Here is a 22,638-nt window from a genome sequence, read left to right as displayed (position 1 = left end):
TTTTTCCAAAAGGCATACCATCTTCACTTCCTGAGGAGTTAGGCAAAAGCTGCCAGTTATGCATCTAATCCTGTTCATGACCAGATGCAGGTGGTATCCTATTATACTGGTCTTTCCCTGGTCTTTCTCAAATGAGAATCTGATGCAGGTATTGGCTAGACAACGTTCTGGCAGACTGAGATGGGGATTCAGTTCACAGAGTTATCTCAGCCACACTGTAATGGCTCTTCTTTTTTTTATATATATTTTACTATTTTTAATTTTGTTCTTTTTCTTTTCTCTATGTAACAGAACACCACTGTGTTGACTTCATGCAGCAAACTGATTTTAACAGATTTGTACTGAAGTACTTCCTGGCATTGCTTCTTTCATTTGTTTCTCCATTTCTTCTTCATCACATCTTTCATTTGCTTCTTTCACAGCTATGCATCCTACATCAAAAGACTATCTCAACCACAGCAGGTCCTGAAAGGCTTCCACAAGCAAAGCAAGCTCAATTCCAATCACATTACGTTCTGGACACATATCAGAATCATAGTTTCCATTTTAATAACATTATGTATAGCCCTTTAAATTTGATGGATTAGTTTTCTTACTATCACTAAGGAAAAATAAGCTCATCAGCATTTGATAACCAATGAAAACAAGCCACAGAATGGTTGATACACGAAGTTCACATGAGAAATGTGTGCCATAACCACAACTAATCTCATAACCTAGATAGGCACAGACCCAGCCTCTGCAACACTTCTTTGGCCATTTCCACATCGACATAGGCAGCAAGTTCATTATCCATAAACTGTTATAAATTTAATAAAGATTTCATGTGAGCAGAAAAGTGCATAAAAAGCTGCTTATCCTAGCAAGAGGTTCTACTCTAAAAGCAAAAATGTCTCTAAACATCAGAAGACACAAGATGCTTGAATTTCACAGTGCACAGGAAGTCACTGTGCTATTCTGAGATGTAATGGTAAAAAAGAAAAAAAGTCACCCAAAGGATCACAGTTAACATGCATCAATGTAAGCAAGAAAGAAAAGATTATGGAAACAACAAATCTTCCAATACCACAATGCTCAGACAACTCTCAGCATTATGCCTCAGAATCAACTGATCTGGCTTAAGAAGCAACTGTGGAGCTTTCATAAAAGAGGTAAAAAAACTTCATCCAACTACTCTGTACTACCTGTAAGTAGTTCCAAAACTTCATCAGTTAAATAGTCTAGTGCAGACTCTCAAAGAATGCTTCTGCTGTCATAATAAATCACATCATACAGCTTGCCCCTTCTGAAGTCTCGTCCTGTTCACATCCCATCCCATAAACATCACTGACCACCTTTTAGACCCAACAATAGATAAACATTAGACAAGAACATCTGATTTAGATGCTGAGAGACCCAATACAAAGATATCTGTAAGTAATAAATAAGTGCATATGCCCATTAAAACTTGCAGCTAGTCTTTGTTAGTATTTTCACACAGAGTCCCTATTCTTTGGCTAAAATCAAACGTTTCCGGAAGAAATTCCATCAGCTTCACAGGAAGAAGAAAAGTACTGCCAGCATCTCCCCCTCCAGCAAAGGGCTTGTATTTGTGTTGTTAATTATTGCAGTTCTGGAAGAGCAATTAGTTTAATTTACTTTTAAAACTCATCAAAAAAGGCCAAGTAATACACAGCCAGTTTTAACATTTCAATGAAGAACTAGCTTGTGACACAGAAAAGCAAAATCATAGAATTTGAACTTTGGGCTTAAACAGGTAAATTGTATTTCCAGTAACACTATGGATACTCTTTGTAATTACCAGGGCATCTACATAACTTACTCTTACACCAGTAGGAACACACTAATGGTTTACGTAATATGAATTCTTAAAAGCTTTATTAATCAGCTATTTACCCACATAAGAGTAAAACTAAACCATTGTAAATTGCCTTAATTTTTCAGCAATATTCATTAACTACCTTAACTCTTTATTCTACTTTATCAAGCTGATAAGTCACTCATGCTGTAATATGTTATCACATCAGCTTCAGGCTCACCATATATTAACATCAAGTTTATTCCAAATATATAAGGATGACAAATTTACTTTTCTTGACAAACATCATAAACAACATTTCCAAACACTTATTTGCTGGGCGGCTTTCCCCACTTCTTGCTGCTTTTCACACCATAGTCTAAGAAAGAGGGTGCAGCTGCATAAGGAATGAGTCAGACGCTGTAAGCAGATGTCCTTGAGCTGTCCAGATTCCACAGGTACAGGAACAATGGAATGGTCAAAGTAATAAAAAAAAAAAAAATAAAAGGGAACCAAAAAGCTACCAAATGAATCAGGAAATCAGTGCTATACAGACAGAATGATCACCACAGCACTGCAGGATGCCCCCAGAGAAAACAAGTGAAACGTCTATGAAAAATCATATTACACTTCTCTGTTATAATAAACTTTATCAGTCACCTGCTTATGTGTTCCTACACTATTCTGCACTGAAGTGACCTTGGTTAACATCCTGCAGTGACATATACCCTCCCAATTGCAGTCCTCAGCAACGGCAGTGCAGAACATGCCTCTAGAAATACCTGCATTTTGCTCACAAAGCAGCTTAGGAAAACAAACAAGAATAGTGATTTGTATTTTGCAGATAAGAATCTGCTCGAGAGAGGTTGGATGGTTCACTGGAGGTTACACAGAAAACTTTAGGCTCATGCTGGAATAAATACAAGCTAAATAGACCATGTAATCTCAAATCTCTGTGCAAAAGTATTTTGTCAACCTGCTTTTACCAGAAATAGAAAAATTTGTACAGTAATGCTACTACTGACAAAATAGTGATAAGATTTATAGTTATGAGGCCATCTTTGTTTATCCTGTTGTGAAGTTCTTGTTCAAGAAGTTATTTGACAATTATTTTTATGCTAAAACGCAGCCAGTTCAAAAAAAACCCAACCAACAACCACCTCGTATAACAGGTTTCTTCAGAAGACATAGGCAGATATAATCTAGTATTTAATGAGAATGAGGCCAACATACTGATAAAATGACTTTAACTTCCCATTTGCTGAAACAAATAGTTCCTCTTCTGATTTGCCTAACAAAAAAAATTATCCATTGTTGCATTTTACTTTTTTAAAACTATTATCTTTAACCCTTGTAAAGCAAAAGGCATCATCTGAAATAATTTTGCTTATCACTAGGCTTTGGCTACAGTGAAAAGTGTAATACAGGATCCCCTGTCCATGTCTGTTCAGTGGATTTCATAGTCTTAAACTGGTCTGAACTATCATGAAGCAGTGTCTGAAACCAGTTTGTGACTAGGAAAGCCTTTTTAACAGACGCAAATAAGCTCTAGGCTGGATTTGCCTGCAGAAGCAGTAGAGGCTTACAAATACCTTGCAGAAGTATCTGTAATGAGTAACTTAATTATCATTTAATTCAACCACTGAGAGAGATGGATAGCAGAAGTGTCCTCATGAGGCCTATCCTAACCCTATGATGTTACAGAGGCATTCCGGTATATTTATGTACAAACTTAATTTCCTGTTACAGTTGGTCACTTCTAGAGGCACAGCCAAAATGTAGTTGACATTACAGAAATTTATGGACTTAAAAACATACAGCCATGCTAATTCAATGAAATCCTGGCTTGACTTCCATTCAAGACTTCAGTAGGCATTGGATTATGTCAAGCACTCCCAGCAGTTACCTGGAGATGAATGGGATATCCTCTCCCTCTTCCACAGAGTAATTATAAGTAGGCTGTTTCAATCAAAAGTGGAATGTAACTTGGAAGAACTCAACTCTGACTAAAGGGCAAACACAGCATGTCGCTTACACGGAGCCTTCATTTTTTTTCCTCAAAATTCCATCTGCATGCTCCATATAATAGATTCAATATAAAATCAAGTTAGCAATGATGATTTATAAAATCTAATTTTAGAAAATGCATTGGATTATATAATATTTATCACTATAGAACTAATATCAGTTTTTATTTTGACCTCTGAAGAAACCAAACTGTAATAACTCTTGGCCCTTCATTCAATTTAATTACAAAAATTTAACTACATCTCCTCTGCGACTCTTCATCAAGCCAATCACCACATACATTTCTTAACAGATATCCAACTTCATAGCTGTCAATAACATCTGGCTAATTTCTGTTCACAAATGCTTCTGATGTTGCCGTGTTGAAAATAATCATTCATCAAGTCTGATTCTGTAACTCAGAAATACTTTAAACTGAATTCAAACTTCAATTGCCTTTTTCCGTTATGGAGGAATATCATTAAGTAAAACAGCATCATTCAAGAAAATAATATTCTATTTATCAAATTACTACACTGCAGAGATACGAACAGTGAGTGGAAAATACCACACTGCTAACCACCATCTGCCTAAAAAGTCAGTGTCCTAAAGATGGCATAGGATAGAAAAGATACTAAAGGACATTAATCAAAACCTCACTTCCAGTATATCATACACAAAATAACTGCTGTAGCTTAAGTGCTGGACTGCAGTTTATGTAGATGTGGCCAAGCAACCTTAGAAGCACCTACTACAAGCAGTATAATATGGTGCTTCAGACCTTGGTACAAATCGCAGATTTTATGTATACCTTCTGTATAAACTCCCATTTAAATAACATCTGAAAGCATTTCTGCCCTCCCCTCATTTTGTTTGTGAATACCTATGTTAAACTTACTGCTAATACAGCAGCAGCTTCAGTAATTCTGCCAGAACACAATGCTTACTATGATTACACTTTTATTAAAAATAATCATGTTTTGCTATTTAGTTGATATTTTTTAAATGCTGGCATAAGTAGATATTAAGCATATAAATATTTTTATATAAAGTATAGAATTTTATTCTATATTAATAAAATTATTACTTATTAATGTAAACTATTCATTTTCTATAAAATATAAAATTAGAGACCCATGGGCAATACTTGTTTTCCTAAGGCTTTATTAGTTTGCCAAAGACGACTGGAGCCTACCTTCCTAAATTGTATCTTCCTTCTCTGATCCCCATTTTCCAGTCATTTTTCAGACACAGTCCCCACTTGAGTAACAGGTACTCTTTACTTATATACTGTTTCTTTTTTGTCTGTAAGCAGAACTTGTTTTATAGGAAATACACAGCACATTAAAACTACTAAGACAATCTGAACACTGCATATGAACAACAAAGAAACCCACTTTTGGAACCCTAAACGTATACAATATTGTTTCATAGTCTTGCATACAGGCAGAGTTGTGCTGAATTTGACATGTATGTTAACTAACCAAAGTCTTTTTTCTTCCATGTCCAATTTCTGAAAAGGGAAAAAAAAAAAAAAAAACCAAAAACCAAAAGGGAACAATTTCCCTGAGGTCAGTGGATTCTCTGTAATGTAGGAAAGGATGCTGTATTCAAATTATGTCTTGTTCATGAGTTCAAATAGGAGCAGACAAATAGTTGCTTTAAAGTCACAGTGAGATACTGTTATAGTTTGAGCTAAACCATAAAGAAGGTTATTTTTAACAATTATACTTCTGCTGAGTATGGTTGTTAATCTGGGAGATTTACTGGAACACTCAGCCAGATTCTGAGAAGCTGTTCACGTAAGTAAAGAGCCATTGTATTGCAACACTACACAGGAAGCCTGGGATCATTCCAGAATGTGTGGAAAAAAACAAAAAGAATGCAGCATAACCAGAGGTTTACACATTTTTCCAATAGAGCACTTGTAGGCCTTGTTTCATGAGCAATACCAAAAGAGTAACAAAACATAGCCTGAAGATACATGACGTTACACTATTACGAATACCACCAACAGCAGACAGTGTCTCATCTATAACAATCGTATGATGGACTAATAATGGATTAAGAACAGTCACTTTATAATGAAGTTTGAATCCAGATGGAGCACTGACCACCTATGCAATAGAGCAGTATTAAGAAGTCATGCATAATTCAGACATATTGTATACATCTTACTGGGCAAGCTGGAGACCTTTTATACTCCGAACATGCCACAGACCAGAGTTTATAGAAATAAAATGACATAGATAAAATGTCTATTTTAATTATCTCAACTCTGGCAAACTGATATAGAAGTAATCCTCTCTAAGCTTTTTAAAGCTAGCTCGCCATACCTTGTCAATCAAATATTATTGAGTTTATAATCAAGTTTAATTAGGTCAAAAAATATTTCTGTTAAATTGACTCTCAAATACATAACAAATGATCACTCAGCACCAAAAGCAATCAAAAATAATGAACTCTGATCTAGTGTATGCAAATGTAGTTAAGTCTGGGTAACTTCTTGTTTGTATTTTATATTGGGGCGCATTTTATTAACTTGCAAATAGACAAACGAGCAGTCAGACTTCTCCAGTTCAGAATGCACTAATAAATGACCATTTGAAAGAGTTTTATTTTCAGTAATGATAACTGCACTATATAACCACAATAAATAACTCTTCTGAGGCTTTACATATGGAATTTTACCTTCTTTTGTGTTTACTTGTCTAGTTCATCATGTATTTATGTTCCTTCTCCTCAACAGCAAAAAAAACCAAAAGCAACTTCCATGAATTCACAACAAATTTCACATGCAACTGATTGCAGAGAAGAACTGCACACCATCACCCTGATTCCTCTCCTGCACAGGATTTTGCTTAAGTAAGTACAATTTTATTCAGAAAAGTGCAAGCTTTCGATTAGGATTTACCAGCTTTTTGCTCTGGATACCTCCAGAGTCAGTTATGATTTTACAGATCAGACTCATGAGGCACATGGTATCATCTATCACCATTACAAGATTTCAACTACTTTGCAGTTACTCCTTTTGCAATGGCCATTCAAAAGACATTGCTTTTAACTACCTTGCTGAGTGCTGTATAAAACACTCTAGAAAACAGCGCCCATCACCATTTTGGTTAGTGTGACATATTACCCATATATAACAGCCCAAAATTGCCAAAGAGCACTTGGCCTACATAAGCTACATCAATACTCTGTTCCCAAACAAGGTCCAGAACACAGGTAAAGGACCGGCTACCTGACCCTGACTGAGGAGCACAAACCTCCAGCACTCTACCAGGCTCCAAAGAAGGTTGCATAGGCTGAAGACCCATGTTTCAAAGCCTGGGTATCGCAAAACAACAAAAGCAGCAGAAGCAGCAAGGTGTGAAAACACCAGCAGAAAAAAGCCATCTCAAAGCAGCTCAGAATTTAAGGGGAGATACAGTGTCTGCACAGGAAGGAATAGAGAGAACTGTAGAGCTCTAAGGAGGTGTTTTAAACACAGAAAACTACTTGGCCCTTTAAAGCTGTCTCAGTTTCTCTGTCCCAGTTCTCCAAGCTTTAAAGGATCAGCTATAAAATCTGAAGTTTATATAAGCCATCTTAATTATATAATGTCTGTAAATCAATATGCTTATGCAAATCTAGAACATATCACCATTTTAAGAGCATGAGGATGAAATGCACTACAGGCTGAGTTAACTGTATAGGCTGAATACAAGTCAAGCCTTGCAGGCAACACCAACATGAACAAGAGCACATCAGATATTATCTAAATTTTCCTTTAAATACAGACTTAAGACTGCAGCAGCCTTGTGTGTTCGTGCCCTCAGCCCTCACAGTCTGCTGGCCACATCTGTCACAAGTTATCACAAACTACTTGACATTGAGGGGATTTACAAATGCACTTCTTGAAACTGGCAATAAAATGAGCCAAAAGCAACTAGTCAGTTTCATAAGCCAGTTTATCAACTCCTGAAGCATCAATACCAGTCCAGATCACTAAACAAATACAAAGATCAGTTAACATGCTTAGGTTACCAGTCCTTGTCCTGAGTCAGCACAGCTCCAACCAGCATTTCCTGTGAAAGGAAATTCTGTCTTTTTGACTGACTCCCCTGGAAAAGCCAGGTGTGCCTGGCTATGGTCAGTCATAGAAAAATAAAATACAAAAATCTATTCTTATAAAAAGATTGCAGACAGATGATGCTGTAAATTGGCAGGAGACATATAGGTATGCTGCCTTCCAAGGTATGAAGTAACCCAGTCTTTAAATAGTTAATAGCCTCCTTCTTTGCCATCTCCCACCCTCTCCTGGACAGAGGTGCTGAACAGATGCACTTACACAAACTGGAAACTTTAGACAGTAAAAGATGGCCAGATCTTTCCACTGGCAAGTACAAAAAAGCAGCATATCTGTGAGGTGCTGCCTGTGAAGCCAGCGGCAGCAAGTGCAGCATGGGATTGACAGCACTTCCTTACAGCAGCAGCTAAGTGAGCTGGAAGAACGGAACAGGAGGCATTCACCTAATTATGTAAACCAGAAAGCATGCTGCACAGGAAAGTCTAATATGCTTATTTTTTAAATACATATGCTATTTAATAAAAAATAACCAATTTTATTACAGAGTCTTGAGAGATTTATTATCTGTAAAAAATTTAATAGCATATCATTATCCAAGTTAGAATCTAAATCCATAATAGGGAACACATGCATTTCAATTTTCATATTCTTCGCCGCTGCCCTGGAAAATAAATGCTTTCACTGAGGATATACATATAAGCAATTTGGCACATCTTTTCAAAGACGTAAGAGAGTTGGTAGACAAAGGAACGTGAACATTTAGTTATGTGTATCATGCCACAATCCAAAGGCTCCAACTAATAGCAGAGCCCTCACTATGTCATTTCAAAACTGCTATTGCTTGGAAGAAAAAAGGTAGCATATTGGGCTAATTAAAGGCATCTCAGAATGATGATCACTCAGGCTAAGGATGGATCTCAGACCAGCACCATGTCCAGCAATGGTAATAGAAGAGCTGTCCAAGGAGATGTGTGAAAGCAGAGTAAACACCTACACGCATAGTTTGCTCTCCCAGACTTCAGAAATATTCAAGTTCAAGGATTTCTTCAGATGGATGGTTTCACTTGGTCTAATAATCTTGATGGATTTTTCTTCTGTGATTTGGTTCAATCTGCTTTTTGAACTCCTGCTAACCTCTAGTATCCAGAACACCCTGCACCAGAATTCTGCCACCACATGCTAGGTGAAGAAGGAGACCTTCTGGTCTGGTATGAATCTACAGAGAGTTTCATTTTGTGCCCTTAATCACAATTACCTTACACTAATCATATTTCACAGAACTTATCACCCACCATTTTTTTCCCCCAGTATATATGATTTCAATTTATGTAAGTTTCAGTATGTTTGACTGCTTCTTATTATGGAAACAGTTACAACTTTTGATTATTCCAGATACTTTTGTTTCTCCCTATGTTTTTTGGGGGCATAAGTTACTTTGCATACAAATAGTGAAGAGCAACACAAATAAGGAAAGGTGATTTTGCATAACACCAGTACAGTTGGTTTCTGTGAGGTATGAACTCATCCTTTTTTAATTTTGCCTTCTTTTTGAAATTTGCCTTCTCAGACATCAAAACAAAAGACAACCAACTCTGCCCTGTAAGAAAACCTCTGACTGCTTGGAATGCCAAATACGACTCCCTAAGAGCAAAACCCAAGCTGACAAAAGGCACACCTCTCTCCAGTATAAATAGCATCTTCTAACATGTCTCGTTTTTCTTGCACTTTTTAAGCACACACACAGAGAATAAAATGATTCTACAGGTAAGTACTCAGCTATAGATGGTTGGATTTCAACTGCCTATCTCATGCTACAACATTCTGTAGTGCAGCTAGAAGACTCCAGTATTTTCTAATGACATGAGACACTTAGTACTGAAGAAGCAGGTATTCAATCTAGATACATACTCAGCACTGTCTTCATCATTATCCATCAGCAAAATATGATGTGAAAAGATAAACAATAGTTTGTCATGTCCAGAAGGCTCACACAGGTGATAGTCCTCCTTTACTAGGAGGATTATAATCCAACTGGCAGGAACACAGATCGTTAGAAAATGCATAATTCTTCCTGCCCAACTAGTTTTTATGTCAATGGCACCAAGTTTGATGGGCACACTTGAACCATTACCTAAAGCTACAAAACCTGAAGGTGTTGTTCACATGCCAGGCTACTTTCAAAACCAAAGGCATCTTCCCTTTCAAAAGAAGTCACCCTGATAGTTACAGTATTTCTATAAATTATAAGTATTTACAGTATTTCTATAAATTGTCCATTTAAATAAACTGGCCATTCTTCAACATACACCACAATTCATCCAGACTTGAATTTAAGAGAGTGGAATGGGAAAGCAAAAAAGGAAAATGAAATTACTCACACTCGTATCAAGGCTGCAGATACTGATTGTATCTTCATCTTGCGTACTCTGTTTTCGTTTTTTCTATAAAACAAAATGAAAAGAAAAACTCAGTTTTGACTAATAGTACCAAGCTCAATCCTGAGACAGGTAAATACAATGAAGCCATACACATAAATACATGTATGTATATAGTTATAATTTTCTGTCATCATCATTATAATCATCATGCATGTGAATATAAACTATTTTCACAAGCTGAAAAGCTACCTATTAGCACATTAGTAGATTAAATGCTGTTCCTTTTTCGGCCTAAAGAGTGTTAGGTTCACTTCAATTAGGAAACTCATTTCTAACTAAAAGCATGAGTAATTACTGGATATTGTAAATTGTACTTTGGCACTTGTTATGACCTTCCATAACGAATGAGATTGTCAGTAGGAGAAACTCTTGTGTCAAAAAACTATACTTAGATTTTTCAAAAAACATATTCAACAATCAAGAACTATTCCCAGACATATTACATAGTGAGGATAACAGATGATAGGAATTTCATTAGGTGCAGGCGTTACATTAACATATATTTGGATTTCACTATCTATGTCAGTGACAGCATTCTGCTCTATTTTCCAGTTTTGTTTTTGAAAATGGCAAGTCGTTCCTCATGTCATTTCACAGGTTCACCACAAGATTAATCTTCATGCCCTTCAAGAAAGTATGAAATTTCATTTGACAGAGCTCTGCATTTTCTACCAGGCCAGGAAGATTTAGGAAACAAAGGAGTCACAGAATACTTGATCCTTATTTATCCAGCTGTGTTGTCTTCCACTGTCAACTACAGATAAGCATTTACACATAATAGCCAGGATTTAGTTTCCAGTCTACAAAAGTCAAAAGATGAGCAACTTTAAGTACAAAAAAAAAAACCAAACCAAAACCCATGGATACCATACAGAGCTCCTATTTTATGATCTGACAAAAGCTCAGCTAAATTACAGAAGCTGCACATTGTACAGGGTTTTTTAATTATTAACAAAAAATTATAGATAAAACCTGTACTCCCCCTTCTCAGTACCCATGCTTTGAGCTCTTCCAAAGCCGAGATTTTATTCCATCAAGCCAGTAAAAAACAACACTTCATCTACTAGGTCAAGTATATGGTTTCTGAGAACTGTTTTTTCAATGAACAAAGATAATGAATATTTACCATAAAATCCAGAAGTTTTGATTTCATGGTTTTAAAATTAAACTACAGGTGTTGAAACTTTTCATACTTCCTCATTAGTTTCCAGCCTATCTTAGACTTATGTAATCATATTTAAATACAGTTTTGCTATTTTTCAGGAAGTAACTTATCTCGGGTTTTTTTCACAATGATAATTGTACAGTCAAGGACAGCTGTGCTTTAATACAGTCACTGTTCAGAAACAGAAACTGGATCATAAGTTCTCTCACCCTCGGACTATGCATAATCAAAGCCTCTCAGTTACAGTCCAGATATTTAGCAACAAGCTACAGGACAGAGTAGAACACAGAAATTTCTGAACCAGACCACAGTGAGCAGCAAACAGAAAGATCTGAAATAATGGAGTATATTTGTTTATCCTGTAGTGGTGTTTATTGGGTGGTTGGATTCTTTTTTCTTTCACCAGACAAACTAGTGTGAATTATTATTCCAGGGTGAGCCAGTGTGAACTGATGATGATGATGAAAAAAAACCAAAACCCAAAACACAGATGAGATCTGTAAAGTCAGTTCTTTGCCCCAAGTGCAATATTTCCTAAGATCCTGGTGAACATGTTGCAGACTATTCTTCAAACCTAATTAGAATTCTGTAGATAAAAATGCACATACTCTTTAGTTTTCCTCAAAAAAAAATTATATATTGATTCTAATTACGTTGACACTAAGTCTTCATTTTGTGAACAAGAAAGTAAGAGGTACCATCCATCCCCTACAGTGAGCACAGGTTAAATCAAGATAAAGGATGTTTAGATTTGGAATACAGATTTCTGCAAGAGAAGGGCAAATGACAGTGGTCTATGGATGTGGTAACCTGAATCTGTACTGATGATTCTGGGGTACAGATGGCCGGATGCAAATTACACAATATGAAGTACAACAAAGGCTACAGGATTAAAGTGAAGAAGACAGGACGTCCTGTTACTGTAGAAGGAAAGTTACACAAGGACAATTACGTGTGGCCTTTTAACTACTACATTCAAAGTGAGTCTAAAACAGAGGTATCACAGGCAACGCAGTGTCCATGAGGACAAGTGTCCAAAGCAAAGCTATTTGGCTATTCAGGTAAAGCACAGCACAGAATGTACTAGGTAGTTAACATTAACATGCTCATATCTTACATAGACACAACCTCTTGGGTTATATAATTGAATCACAGTACACTCATGAGGAAGAAACCAGTACCAGACGTGATGTACACACCAAAAGGGATGAAAAAACCAGGTAAACTGTAAGAAAAGCAATTACACATTGAATGAATCTGGGGCAGCCTCCACAAAGTAGATGCCCTCCTCTACCTTATACTTCATTGTGTTAAACAAAGGATCACCCCGTCTTTATTTTAAATCTTCTACTTACTGAAAAGCAACACAGGCACACAAATCCTGCTAACAACACATATACAGTACTGTCCTGGTTATTTGAAAGTCTGCAAATGTTCTCTAAGTTTGTCTCAGCTGCTATGCAAGACAAGTAATTTCATACAGAAATTGTAAACGTCAACCACTGCAGGCAAGACTAAGGTTTTAAATTTTCCAAGAGTTTCAAGGGCAGCTGCCATAGTACAAGGGGGGTGGGATGGGACATCACAGCAAGCAAAAAAAAAAAAAAAGTCCAGTAAATTGAGCTACCAGATAAATTTCTTTGCCCATAATAAGTGGATTAGAAGCAAAGATTGCAGTGGATATTGTGCAGGGAGCATAAGGTGCTCATTAAATTAATCCCCGCTCTCTGTGAGCATCTTTTACCCAAAGGAGTTACAAGTCCTGTCTCGGTTGCCACAGCACAACACAGCTGACCTCTGAATCTCTCATGCTCCAGAAAACCACCCCTTAAATGTTGCTCTCCATTTTACGTTTTAAATCACAGGGCACATCAAGTAATACAAACTTCACTCCATTTCAATATCAACAATTTTGTGTGTATTCCCTTCACAAAAGATCCTGGAAGTACAGTGTAATAGCTTTAAGATGAATATGATCAAGCATTCTATGGCACACATTTGTAGTGGAATAAGCTTCAGTGCAAAGCCAAGAATCTTTGACAATAAAATGAATTTATAGCCCAAATACTGAAATCAGTTAAATGGCATATTAATGAAAGAGTTGAACTTATCGAGACAATTTTAACAGGCAGTGCTTCAAGAGGATCAAGTGTCTATTGCACACATTGCTTGAATATCAAATAAATATAACAAACAAATCCTAACTGCATCATACTGTATCATGGTAGAGTTATCATACCAGCTTATATTGTCACACAGGACTATGTTAAGCGAAAAAAACCAATGTGTGAATCTGGAATTCAACATGACACCTGCACTGGCCCAGGCACAGCACTAGGGATAAAGTACTGATTTCTTCATTCCATTTTATTACCTTGCACATGAAGTATCCCTAGTTCTTGTTAATATTTCTTATATGGCTGTAGCAATCACCAATTTTAATACAATTTAACAGCTCTTTTTTAGAACTCCATGGCTTGAAGAATCATGTACTAGGGAGAAAAATCTCACACTGAATGTGCTATATTAAGATGACATATACTAGTAAGCCTAAGATTTACCCACACAGAGATCTGGCAGAAAGTTACAGGTTTAACCACAAACATGTCAAGGGATAGAAAAGCTGAGCCCCTTATGGATACCTGAGCATGCCTGAGTTACATTAACTTGTGTAAGGAACTCAGGTTCTCTACATGAGTAATATGTAATCATATTCTAATATACTGCATACGCATGTTGTTTTAATAAAGCCATGTAGTTAGACTGTATCAGGGTTTGTTTTCATTAAAATCCCATAAGAAGCCCCAACATATTATGGATACTATGAAATAAAGGAAAAAGTTTTAAGACACATGACCATTTCTCTATCTCTGTTCTTGGGAAGCACATTAAAGCTACTAATGTGAATATTTCTGAAATTTTAAGCTGAACTATCCAATTAGAACCCAGCCCCATTTTAAATTCAGTGTAATATCAAAAAATAATCCAATTAAAACGGTAGCATACTATCCTTACAATAGACATGATCACTCATCTCCAGTGTATATTAGGTACATGAGTAATGCCATACTGCAGCACTGGATGAAATACACTAAATACACAATCCTGTGATGACTCCCTATTGGGCTATGAGCAATGGACAAATGCCACCTGCGATTTCACTGCAGAGGATTTCTTTATTAGGACCTGTGTGTACTTGAAACAAACTGAACTGAAAAACATTATGAAGCTGTTCATCTTGCTGGGTAAAAAGGACAGCTTGCAATGCTGCGGTAACTCCCCTTTTCTGCACAATATTTGTAGAACTTAAAAAGGGTGTACAGGTCTGCATGAAAAAAGAATACCAATAACAAGTATCTATTCTGAACAGAGATATGTCTGTGTTTTCCAACTAACCATAAAGATGCATTATATGAATCTGAATGTCTATTTCTAGACTGAAAAGCATTTTCTATTGCATTCGGGGGTTTGTCTTCTGAAATACAAAAAAAACCCCCAACCAACAAAACCCTAAGCCCCTAGATCACAATGCGTATAAAAACTCAGAATCTTGACCCATGTTTGTGATACTGTTGCCTGAAATGCTGTGGTTATATCCACAGTTATAGAGACAGAACACTTCCTGGTCTTCACATAGCAGGAAAGAGTTGTTCTCAATAATTATCTCACAGGAGATGAGAAAGTAAGAGATCCAATTATATATTAAAGCAGTGATTTAATTAAAGAAATTAAAGCAATAAGACATTGTTATAGGAAGACTGAATTTACATCCTCTCTCCATCACAGAGCTTTAGTTATCAATACCACAGACTTATATTTTACCACCTGGGAGATGAAATGCAAAGATGTACAAAAATAGCTTGACAGAAAAAAGCCCATCCTGTGACAGGGAAGAAAATGCTTTTCAGAAGATTCACTGACTTCTGCTAAATCATCTGTCCATTCTAATAGCTTAGAAATGTGCCTGCACACAGACTGGCATCAAAATAAATAATAGTTCAAGACCATGTATTTGCATAGGCACATGATACCCTTAAACTTTTTAAGTCAGACAGACTCATTTCAAAACAAAACAAAACACAAACCAACTTATTTAAGCCCTTTTTTTACAGAGAAATCCATTTAACAAATGAGGATCCATTCATTCTACCAAACAAGACTTTCTCCATCCCCAAAACCTGAAAGCCCCCACCACCAAAGAAAAAAAACAAAAAACAAACAAACAAAAACCCCGCAAAACAAACAAACAAACCTAAAACCAACAAAATATAAACCATTTCATTATTTTGTATTTCAAATTGTTTTCTTATGAAAGTAACTAAAAAACTTCATCTCTTCAGCACACACACGTGGGCACACTGCTAACTGGAAGAAAATGACTGAAAAAAAAAAGAGGTTCTAATATATGAGACAGAGAAATATAAGTAGAGGTGCATAAATATGTATACACACATATAGAAAAATATGTATAGATAAGCATACACAAATACCTATATACATATATCATGTACATTTTTCAAAAACCAAAAACTTCCCACATTTTCTACCTTACTACAGCTCCTTCAAATGTCAAAGAAATTTTTTCATACCAGTAATAATCCAAAGGTTCTTTAAAAGGATTATAGGTGGCAAAATGCAAGTTAAAATATTTTTTGGTGAGTGCAATAATGACAGAAATTGAAGACTCCCAGTCCCAATTCTCATAGTAGAACATCACCACACACTGCATTTTCAAAGGAAAACATCTAAAAAGGCATGAATGTTAACATATGTCTCTGTTTTATATGTAAACTATTTTCTCATCAACTGCCTCTTTTTCTGAAAGAAAACTGAGTCATGAATAATGACGCAATGAATGCATTCATTCATTAATGCATGAATGCTGCATTTTTGTTAAGTCTGTCCCATGGAATACAAGTTTAGCCAAAAAATAACACCCCCCCCAAACAAAACAAACCGAAACAAAAACAAATTTGCAATAATCCAGGAAAGGGAAAACATTTTAGCCAACAAATTTTTTTGTCTTTTTACTTTGTGAGGAAAAGGCAAGAAGGGATTCACTGGTCAGGGTTTTACGTTCTCTTCAGTTTATGGTACATTACTATCAAGGACAACCCAAAGGACGGTATCTCTATCAGACTGAATTCAAAACCAAAACCAGTCAAAGAAAAACAATTTGAAGAGATGTGGTATCATAAAAAATGATGAGGTACAAATAGTACAAACCAGATGTTAAATAGTATGCAAGAAGTGAGGTAGGATGAAAGAAATAATGATAAACTGGACTGGGAGGGAAATACACAGTATTTCAATTCTCCAGTATAATTTAAAATGTTTCCAGAAGTTCCATAGATGACACAGCCAGAAAATAAAAAAGTTAGAATATTTCAGTTTGGTGTTCTTCATACAACAGGAGGAAATGCTCCAACATTTTTCTCACCTGTTGTTATCACTCAGTTAACAAAATATGCCTTGGATTCGACTTAAATTGGGTATAAAATTACTAGGCAAAAGATTAATAACCTTCTATCTTCAGGTTAGTTGAACAATCACTGATCTAGCATTTCCTGCCACAGGTGGTGGGATAAAACACCACAAAGCAGACTTCAGAAGTGAACTAGAAGAGGCAGCAGTGGTGTCTCATTACCCAGCTTCAAGTCAGAATGCTCATGATAGTGAAACAAGAATAAGCCTCATGTAGGATCACCCATTTTCCACCTTCCATTGCTGCTGCAGTGACACTCCGGTGTCTCAGATGAAATAAAGCTACAGATGCCAAAAAAACCCTCAAGAACTTTGGCCTAGGGAATACAATGCACAGTTCTACAAAAAAGGCCATATAGAGGGAGGCCATGTCATATCAATCACATAACCATCTGTATCTGCAATAACCAACTGGAAATATGTGAATTTCCTGTTGAATACGGTGTTCCTCTTAAGTTTGGTTCAGAGCTAACCCATTCCAACTTCACAAACAGGTGATAATTGATTGCTCAGTTTAAGCTTATTCAGAGATCAAGCTTCTGTTATTTTTTAAGGCCAGCCCTCTTCATCATAGGCTATCACTCATCTTCATGCCAATGCCAGTAATCCTTCTGCTTATCTTTCAATTCCATGGCCATACCACTGTCAGTTCTAAGAGCTTGAAAGTGTGGGAAGACAATGGCATCCTAAAAAAAGTTCTATCAGAGCACAGCACCCTTCTTTTACCTGAATGATGCATCATGCATGCTTTTGGGGACCATAACTTCAGAATACCTAATTGTAATGCAGAATTTTAAAATCAGAACAGAACTTTATACGGTGCATTCCAATATCACAGTTCCTTGTTACACTGGCAAAAAGAAGTTGCTTAAGCTCTAAGGAGACCCAAAAATTCATTTGTTTTATAATACAACTGTTTTCTGTATTTATTTCAGCTGCCCTCTACTGTTCAGAAAACCGAAGTCATTAAGGGTTTCATTTCTCGAGAGTGACTCAGAAACCTAAACAAAAGCCTCGTTCCTTTTGAAGGAGACACAGAGATGAGCTGATCACACAGTTTGCACCGAGTGTGGTAGGAAGCTCTGAGGCTCTTCTCCCCACTCTGCACATGTCCTGCTGTCAGGCTCTTTGTGTTCTCCTGTCAGCCCCAAGCAAAACAAATTAAATAACAGACTCTGCTCTAAGTCTGTTACAACACAGCAGAAAACTCAGAAAAGGAGTTGAAGTCATCTATGACACTTAAAGGCTTCACCACTGAAGCTATCCAGTCACGTCTGAGGAGTTTCACACCTCTGCCAGACAAAATGGCAGCTTCTTTTCACCTTTCCCTGACCACAGCGAACAAGCTTTATTTCTACAGAGCTTATTGTAATGGATTTGAGATTTTCCGGTCTGTGTAATATAAAATGAACACTGAAACAAACAATGAAATGAAAGTTATATTCAATCTGTTTAACATTAACAACAGGAAATGGGTGTGCATGTACGGGATGCTGTAAGGACAAGGATCAGCAGAGCTTTGTTTGAGGACTGGTATTTATTCTGTCTTTATTTAACCTTCTTCCTTCCCCTTTTCAGAAAATGGGGAGAGTTTCAGTCACTGGAATCTAGCAGAGTTAAACATACTGAAACTTTTTCACAGTTTATTATAAAGTCTGAATTAGATTCAGATAAACAAGTTACATACTTTTACTTCTTTCTCCGTAGGACTTCTTAGTTACATGAGTGAACAGCAGTCTTTATCACATGATCCTTTCTCAGTCACAACTTGAAGACTGCTACATAAACTGTGCTTTTAATTAACATCATCAATATCTAAGGATTCTAATACCTAGCATATATATAAAAACTAAGATGCAATTTAAGAGTCCATACGCTATTTAGATTCATTTTCTGGTTTTCTCACAAGCGCTTTTCAGCTGGGATCTGTCAGATCCAATTCTTTGTAGCCCCAAGTAATATAAGCAGTCAGCATGCAAACAGTACCGAGATTATTATTGCCTTTGGCAAACTGACATGATGAAGGTGCAGTTTCTCGCCTTGCATATCTGTGTTCAGGGAGTTTATTATAGGTCCAGTTGTAAAAGCAAGAATAATCAAAGTTGGGCTATTTTAATGCTTTAACTCAATCCTTACAGATTTTGTGGGCTTGAAGGCATGGGAACCGGACAGCAAGACTTGCTGCAGTTGACCATTTAACCACAGCTGGCAACCACCAGTTTTGGTTCCAAAACTGTTGCATTTGCATATGTAAGAGGTAAAGACTTTGAGAACAAAAGCTACAATGAAATTTTCTCACTTGAAAAGCAGATTTATTCAAATGACATTTTGTTATTATTTTTATTGGTTTTTTTTTTAGGTTTGGGTGTTTTACTGTTTGGTTTTAAGAATCCAGCAGAGCTTCTCATTGTAAAAGAAAGCTTGGATTGCTGATGCTGTCCACAGCACTAGAACCACATACAGCAGAATAAAACAATATCCATAAACTAAGTCTCCAACTGGCATTCAACTGGCTTATGTTTGCATAAGCTGGAGTCATCCCTTCTTGTTCTAATAATCCACTGCTAGTCTGCTTTCCCGCAGCCTGCGCTCAGCATCATTATGATGCCATACCTTTAACAGCCAGATGCCTACATGTGGCTTTTGATCTAAGCACCCTACATGTTGCTCATCAGCATCACAAACAATAGATAAAAAGGCTGCACCCAAAATGCTGGGGCTGTTTTTCTGCATATAAAACCAATACCACTTTTACTAAAATTACATGTTGCTGTATTTATCTTGGGGTTCAATATATATAAACACACAAACACTTCAGCTCCATTTCATAGGAAATAAGGCTTATGGGATATCGGTCAATATCTGTGATAAAAAATTCCAAGTGAGATTAGCAATATCAGCAGACCCTAATCAATCTATGTTATTTTACTTCACAAACACATCTCCTTGGTGTTTCATGGAAACTGTGGCATTTTCAAGTGAATGATATCTAAAATACATACCCACAGCAAATATGCATATTAAGTACATCCAAAAAGACTACAGCAGTTTAACAGCATGGCAGTTAGAAATCACCAGTCCTATTCTTAAGCTACTTAATAAAAAAATAAGAATCCAAGCGTATAACATCTATTAAACTGATTTTCACTAGTTGACAGTCTTAAACTTTCTGAGCCTGTTGCAAATTTTATTTACCTTTCTTAAACGTGATTGAAGTCAGAACTGCGTAAAGCATTCCAGATAACACCTTCAAAGCATTCTGTGCAATTAATTCATTTCAAACCATCTCTCACTACCGAAAATTGTCACAGAGAACATAAAAAGCCCCCAATATCTAAATTAAAAATCCAGTCTTAAACTTTAGTATACTTAAATAACATTCTCCATAGCAAATCCAAGAGAATACAGGCCCTTGAACACACCCTTGACCTGTCTGCCTTACACTACAGGCCTCTACCTTTATCCTGTGTTTATGAGAAATATGAAGTATAGTTTTATTCAATATATACACAAACATTTTGAAATAACTTTGCTTCTTACAGTTATTACCAATCTTGCTACTTTTCTGCCCATATCTTTCTGAAGTGCAGTGTCTAAAACTGCGGCTAGTTTTGCAGGTGATGCTGCACACATGCTGCAGAGCAGAATCATCACATGCTGTAAATAGGATCTGTTACAGCTTTCACTTTGACAATGGATAGACTTATGCACATAGCTATAAATATTTCCATTTAAATCCTAGCATCAGTCAAAATCCTCATTTTCACACTAGGAGACAGAGAGATGTTTACACATTTGTGATAAAAAAGTAAAACCAAAAAATTAATCCACCATCCTACACAAAGAAAAACAGTCATCCATCACACTGGGGATATGAGAGGATACAATCTAAACTCTAAAGAAATTTCTTTCCTCACAGAAGGAAATATTCCTGCTAAGCAACAATTTGGTTACATTAATAACCACATTTTAAGTCCTAGCATGCTTGAAAGCAGTATCTGTGCAATTTCAACTTAATACAATGCCATACACACAAACAAAAAAAAGTAGCATGATCCCAAAGTTACACTTACCTGATGATGCACAAAAAAGCAACACCACACCATGAGGTACTTTGTACTGTACTTGGATTTTAGGAAGTTTCTTAATATTCAGCGTGATAATGAAATGTCTTTGCTACAAAGGAGTCCCTATGTGTGTCTCCTTCAGTTTTCAGCAGGAACTCCTCCCCATGCAGCCACAGAGTTCGCTCTTGTTTCCTGTCATGCAGCGTACTGTAAGTGTCAGAAGCTGAGTGATATGTATTGTCGTGTCTATCTCTGTGTGGTTTTCCCTCATAGATTGCTTCCAATAACATTTTAAACAGACAGAATTGTTTTAAAAATCACTCGCAGGGGAACAGCACGATTATGGTAAAGTTAAAGACATCATTAACTTGTTTTCCGAGGTAGGTTTTTGAGGGCTTTGAGCCTCAGTACCTGAAACATAGTCCATCTCCTGCCTCTGCAATTCTCAGTCTTAAACAGCAGCAATGGCCTGTAAACTCAAGGGCAGGCAACTGTGTCCAAATGTAGATGCCTCAGAAAACAAAACAGACGGTAGACACTGGGTGTAACTTTTAAGCGTTCAGTTTAGAGAAAACTTTCAGTGTTTCAGAAATTAAAGGATCTCCAAAGCGGGAATTCTTAAATTAAAAGGCATAATGGCATGAACCCAGAACAGAATGATTTCAAATCGGCTCAGAATCAAGGCCCAAAGATAAACTTGGCAGAATGCGCACATTTTGCGCGTAAGGACATGCCAAGGAAGTGCAAAGTTTAATTTTTTGCTTGGTAGTTCAATATAACTAATAAACTCCACTTTTGCTGATCCTCCACCAATCTAGATAAGGAGGCATTTCGCAACTGCATCCTATGAAGGCCTGTGAACCTTAATTTCATTGGAACTGGGAAATCTGTATACCTTAAACATCGAGAAAGCATTCAACTTCAAGCTATTGCTGCCTTAAAAATACGAAAAATGACTGGTTTTTTATGTCTCAATGACATAGAATTTCCCAGTACACTTAAAATTTCAAGACTGTGGATCTCTTCCTGGCAAAGACTCCCTGGACACACCGACACTGGCCATCACTGGGATTTACAGCTTGAAGTTTGTAAAGTTACAGGATTAGTTAGGTTCCAGATTTGCAATTTAAACTGCAAAATAGATTGCTTCCTTGAGAGCTCTCACATTTGCATGCCACATCATTCTTTGGACAAGAATGACTGAGACGTACTGACCTGGTAATCAGCAAGTCTTCGGTGGTCTCTCTTGAACTGCCAGTTTGGTCACCAGCACTTTCTAGTACATGTTTTCCTTTAATATCTACTCAGTTATTTGCCTCTTTTGGCCATCATATTAAGTCACACTGCTTCAGTGTAAGAAAAGCTAAGTTTCATGAGGTTCTTATCAAAACGCATAACTTGGCATGATTTTATGGAAATTTATATTTGCATACGAGCCGTATATAGCAGTTTGCATATGCATTTGAGCAGCCCTCTTCAAAATCAAGACTAACATAGCTATTGACTTCTCTTAGACAAAGTTAGCCAGAAAACAATACAGAATATTGACCCTGAAAAATGGAATCCATAATCATCACAAGAGATCAAATCACAATGCTTTATGTGGC

The 22,638-nt window shown here is 36.6% G+C and overlaps 1 protein-coding gene across 1 annotated transcript in view; it reads right to left on the bottom strand.

Annotated features, from left to right (window-relative positions):
* Positions 1 to 21,148, bottom strand: part of ARHGEF3 (Rho guanine nucleotide exchange factor 3) — a 65,315-nt gene extending 44,167 nt beyond the window's left edge. Inside the window, exons 1-2 of the mRNA XM_080625561.1 lie at positions 21,038 to 21,148; positions 10,256 to 10,318 (exon numbers count right to left, since the gene is read on the bottom strand). Of these exons, the coding sequence (XP_080481687.1) occupies positions 10,256 to 10,318; positions 21,038 to 21,070 (96 nt within the window). The 5' untranslated portion in view covers positions 21,071 to 21,148. The remainder of the gene's footprint in view (positions 1 to 10,255; positions 10,319 to 21,037) is intronic.
* Positions 21,149 to 22,638: the final 1,490 nt, after the last annotated feature.

The sequence above is a fragment of the Psittacula echo genome, assembly GCF_963264785.1.
Source record: "Psittacula echo genome assembly, chromosome: 9".
Taxonomy (NCBI): domain Eukaryota; kingdom Metazoa; phylum Chordata; class Aves; order Psittaciformes; family Psittacidae; genus Psittacula; species Psittacula echo.
This window is presented reverse-complemented; position numbering and strand designations above follow the sequence as displayed.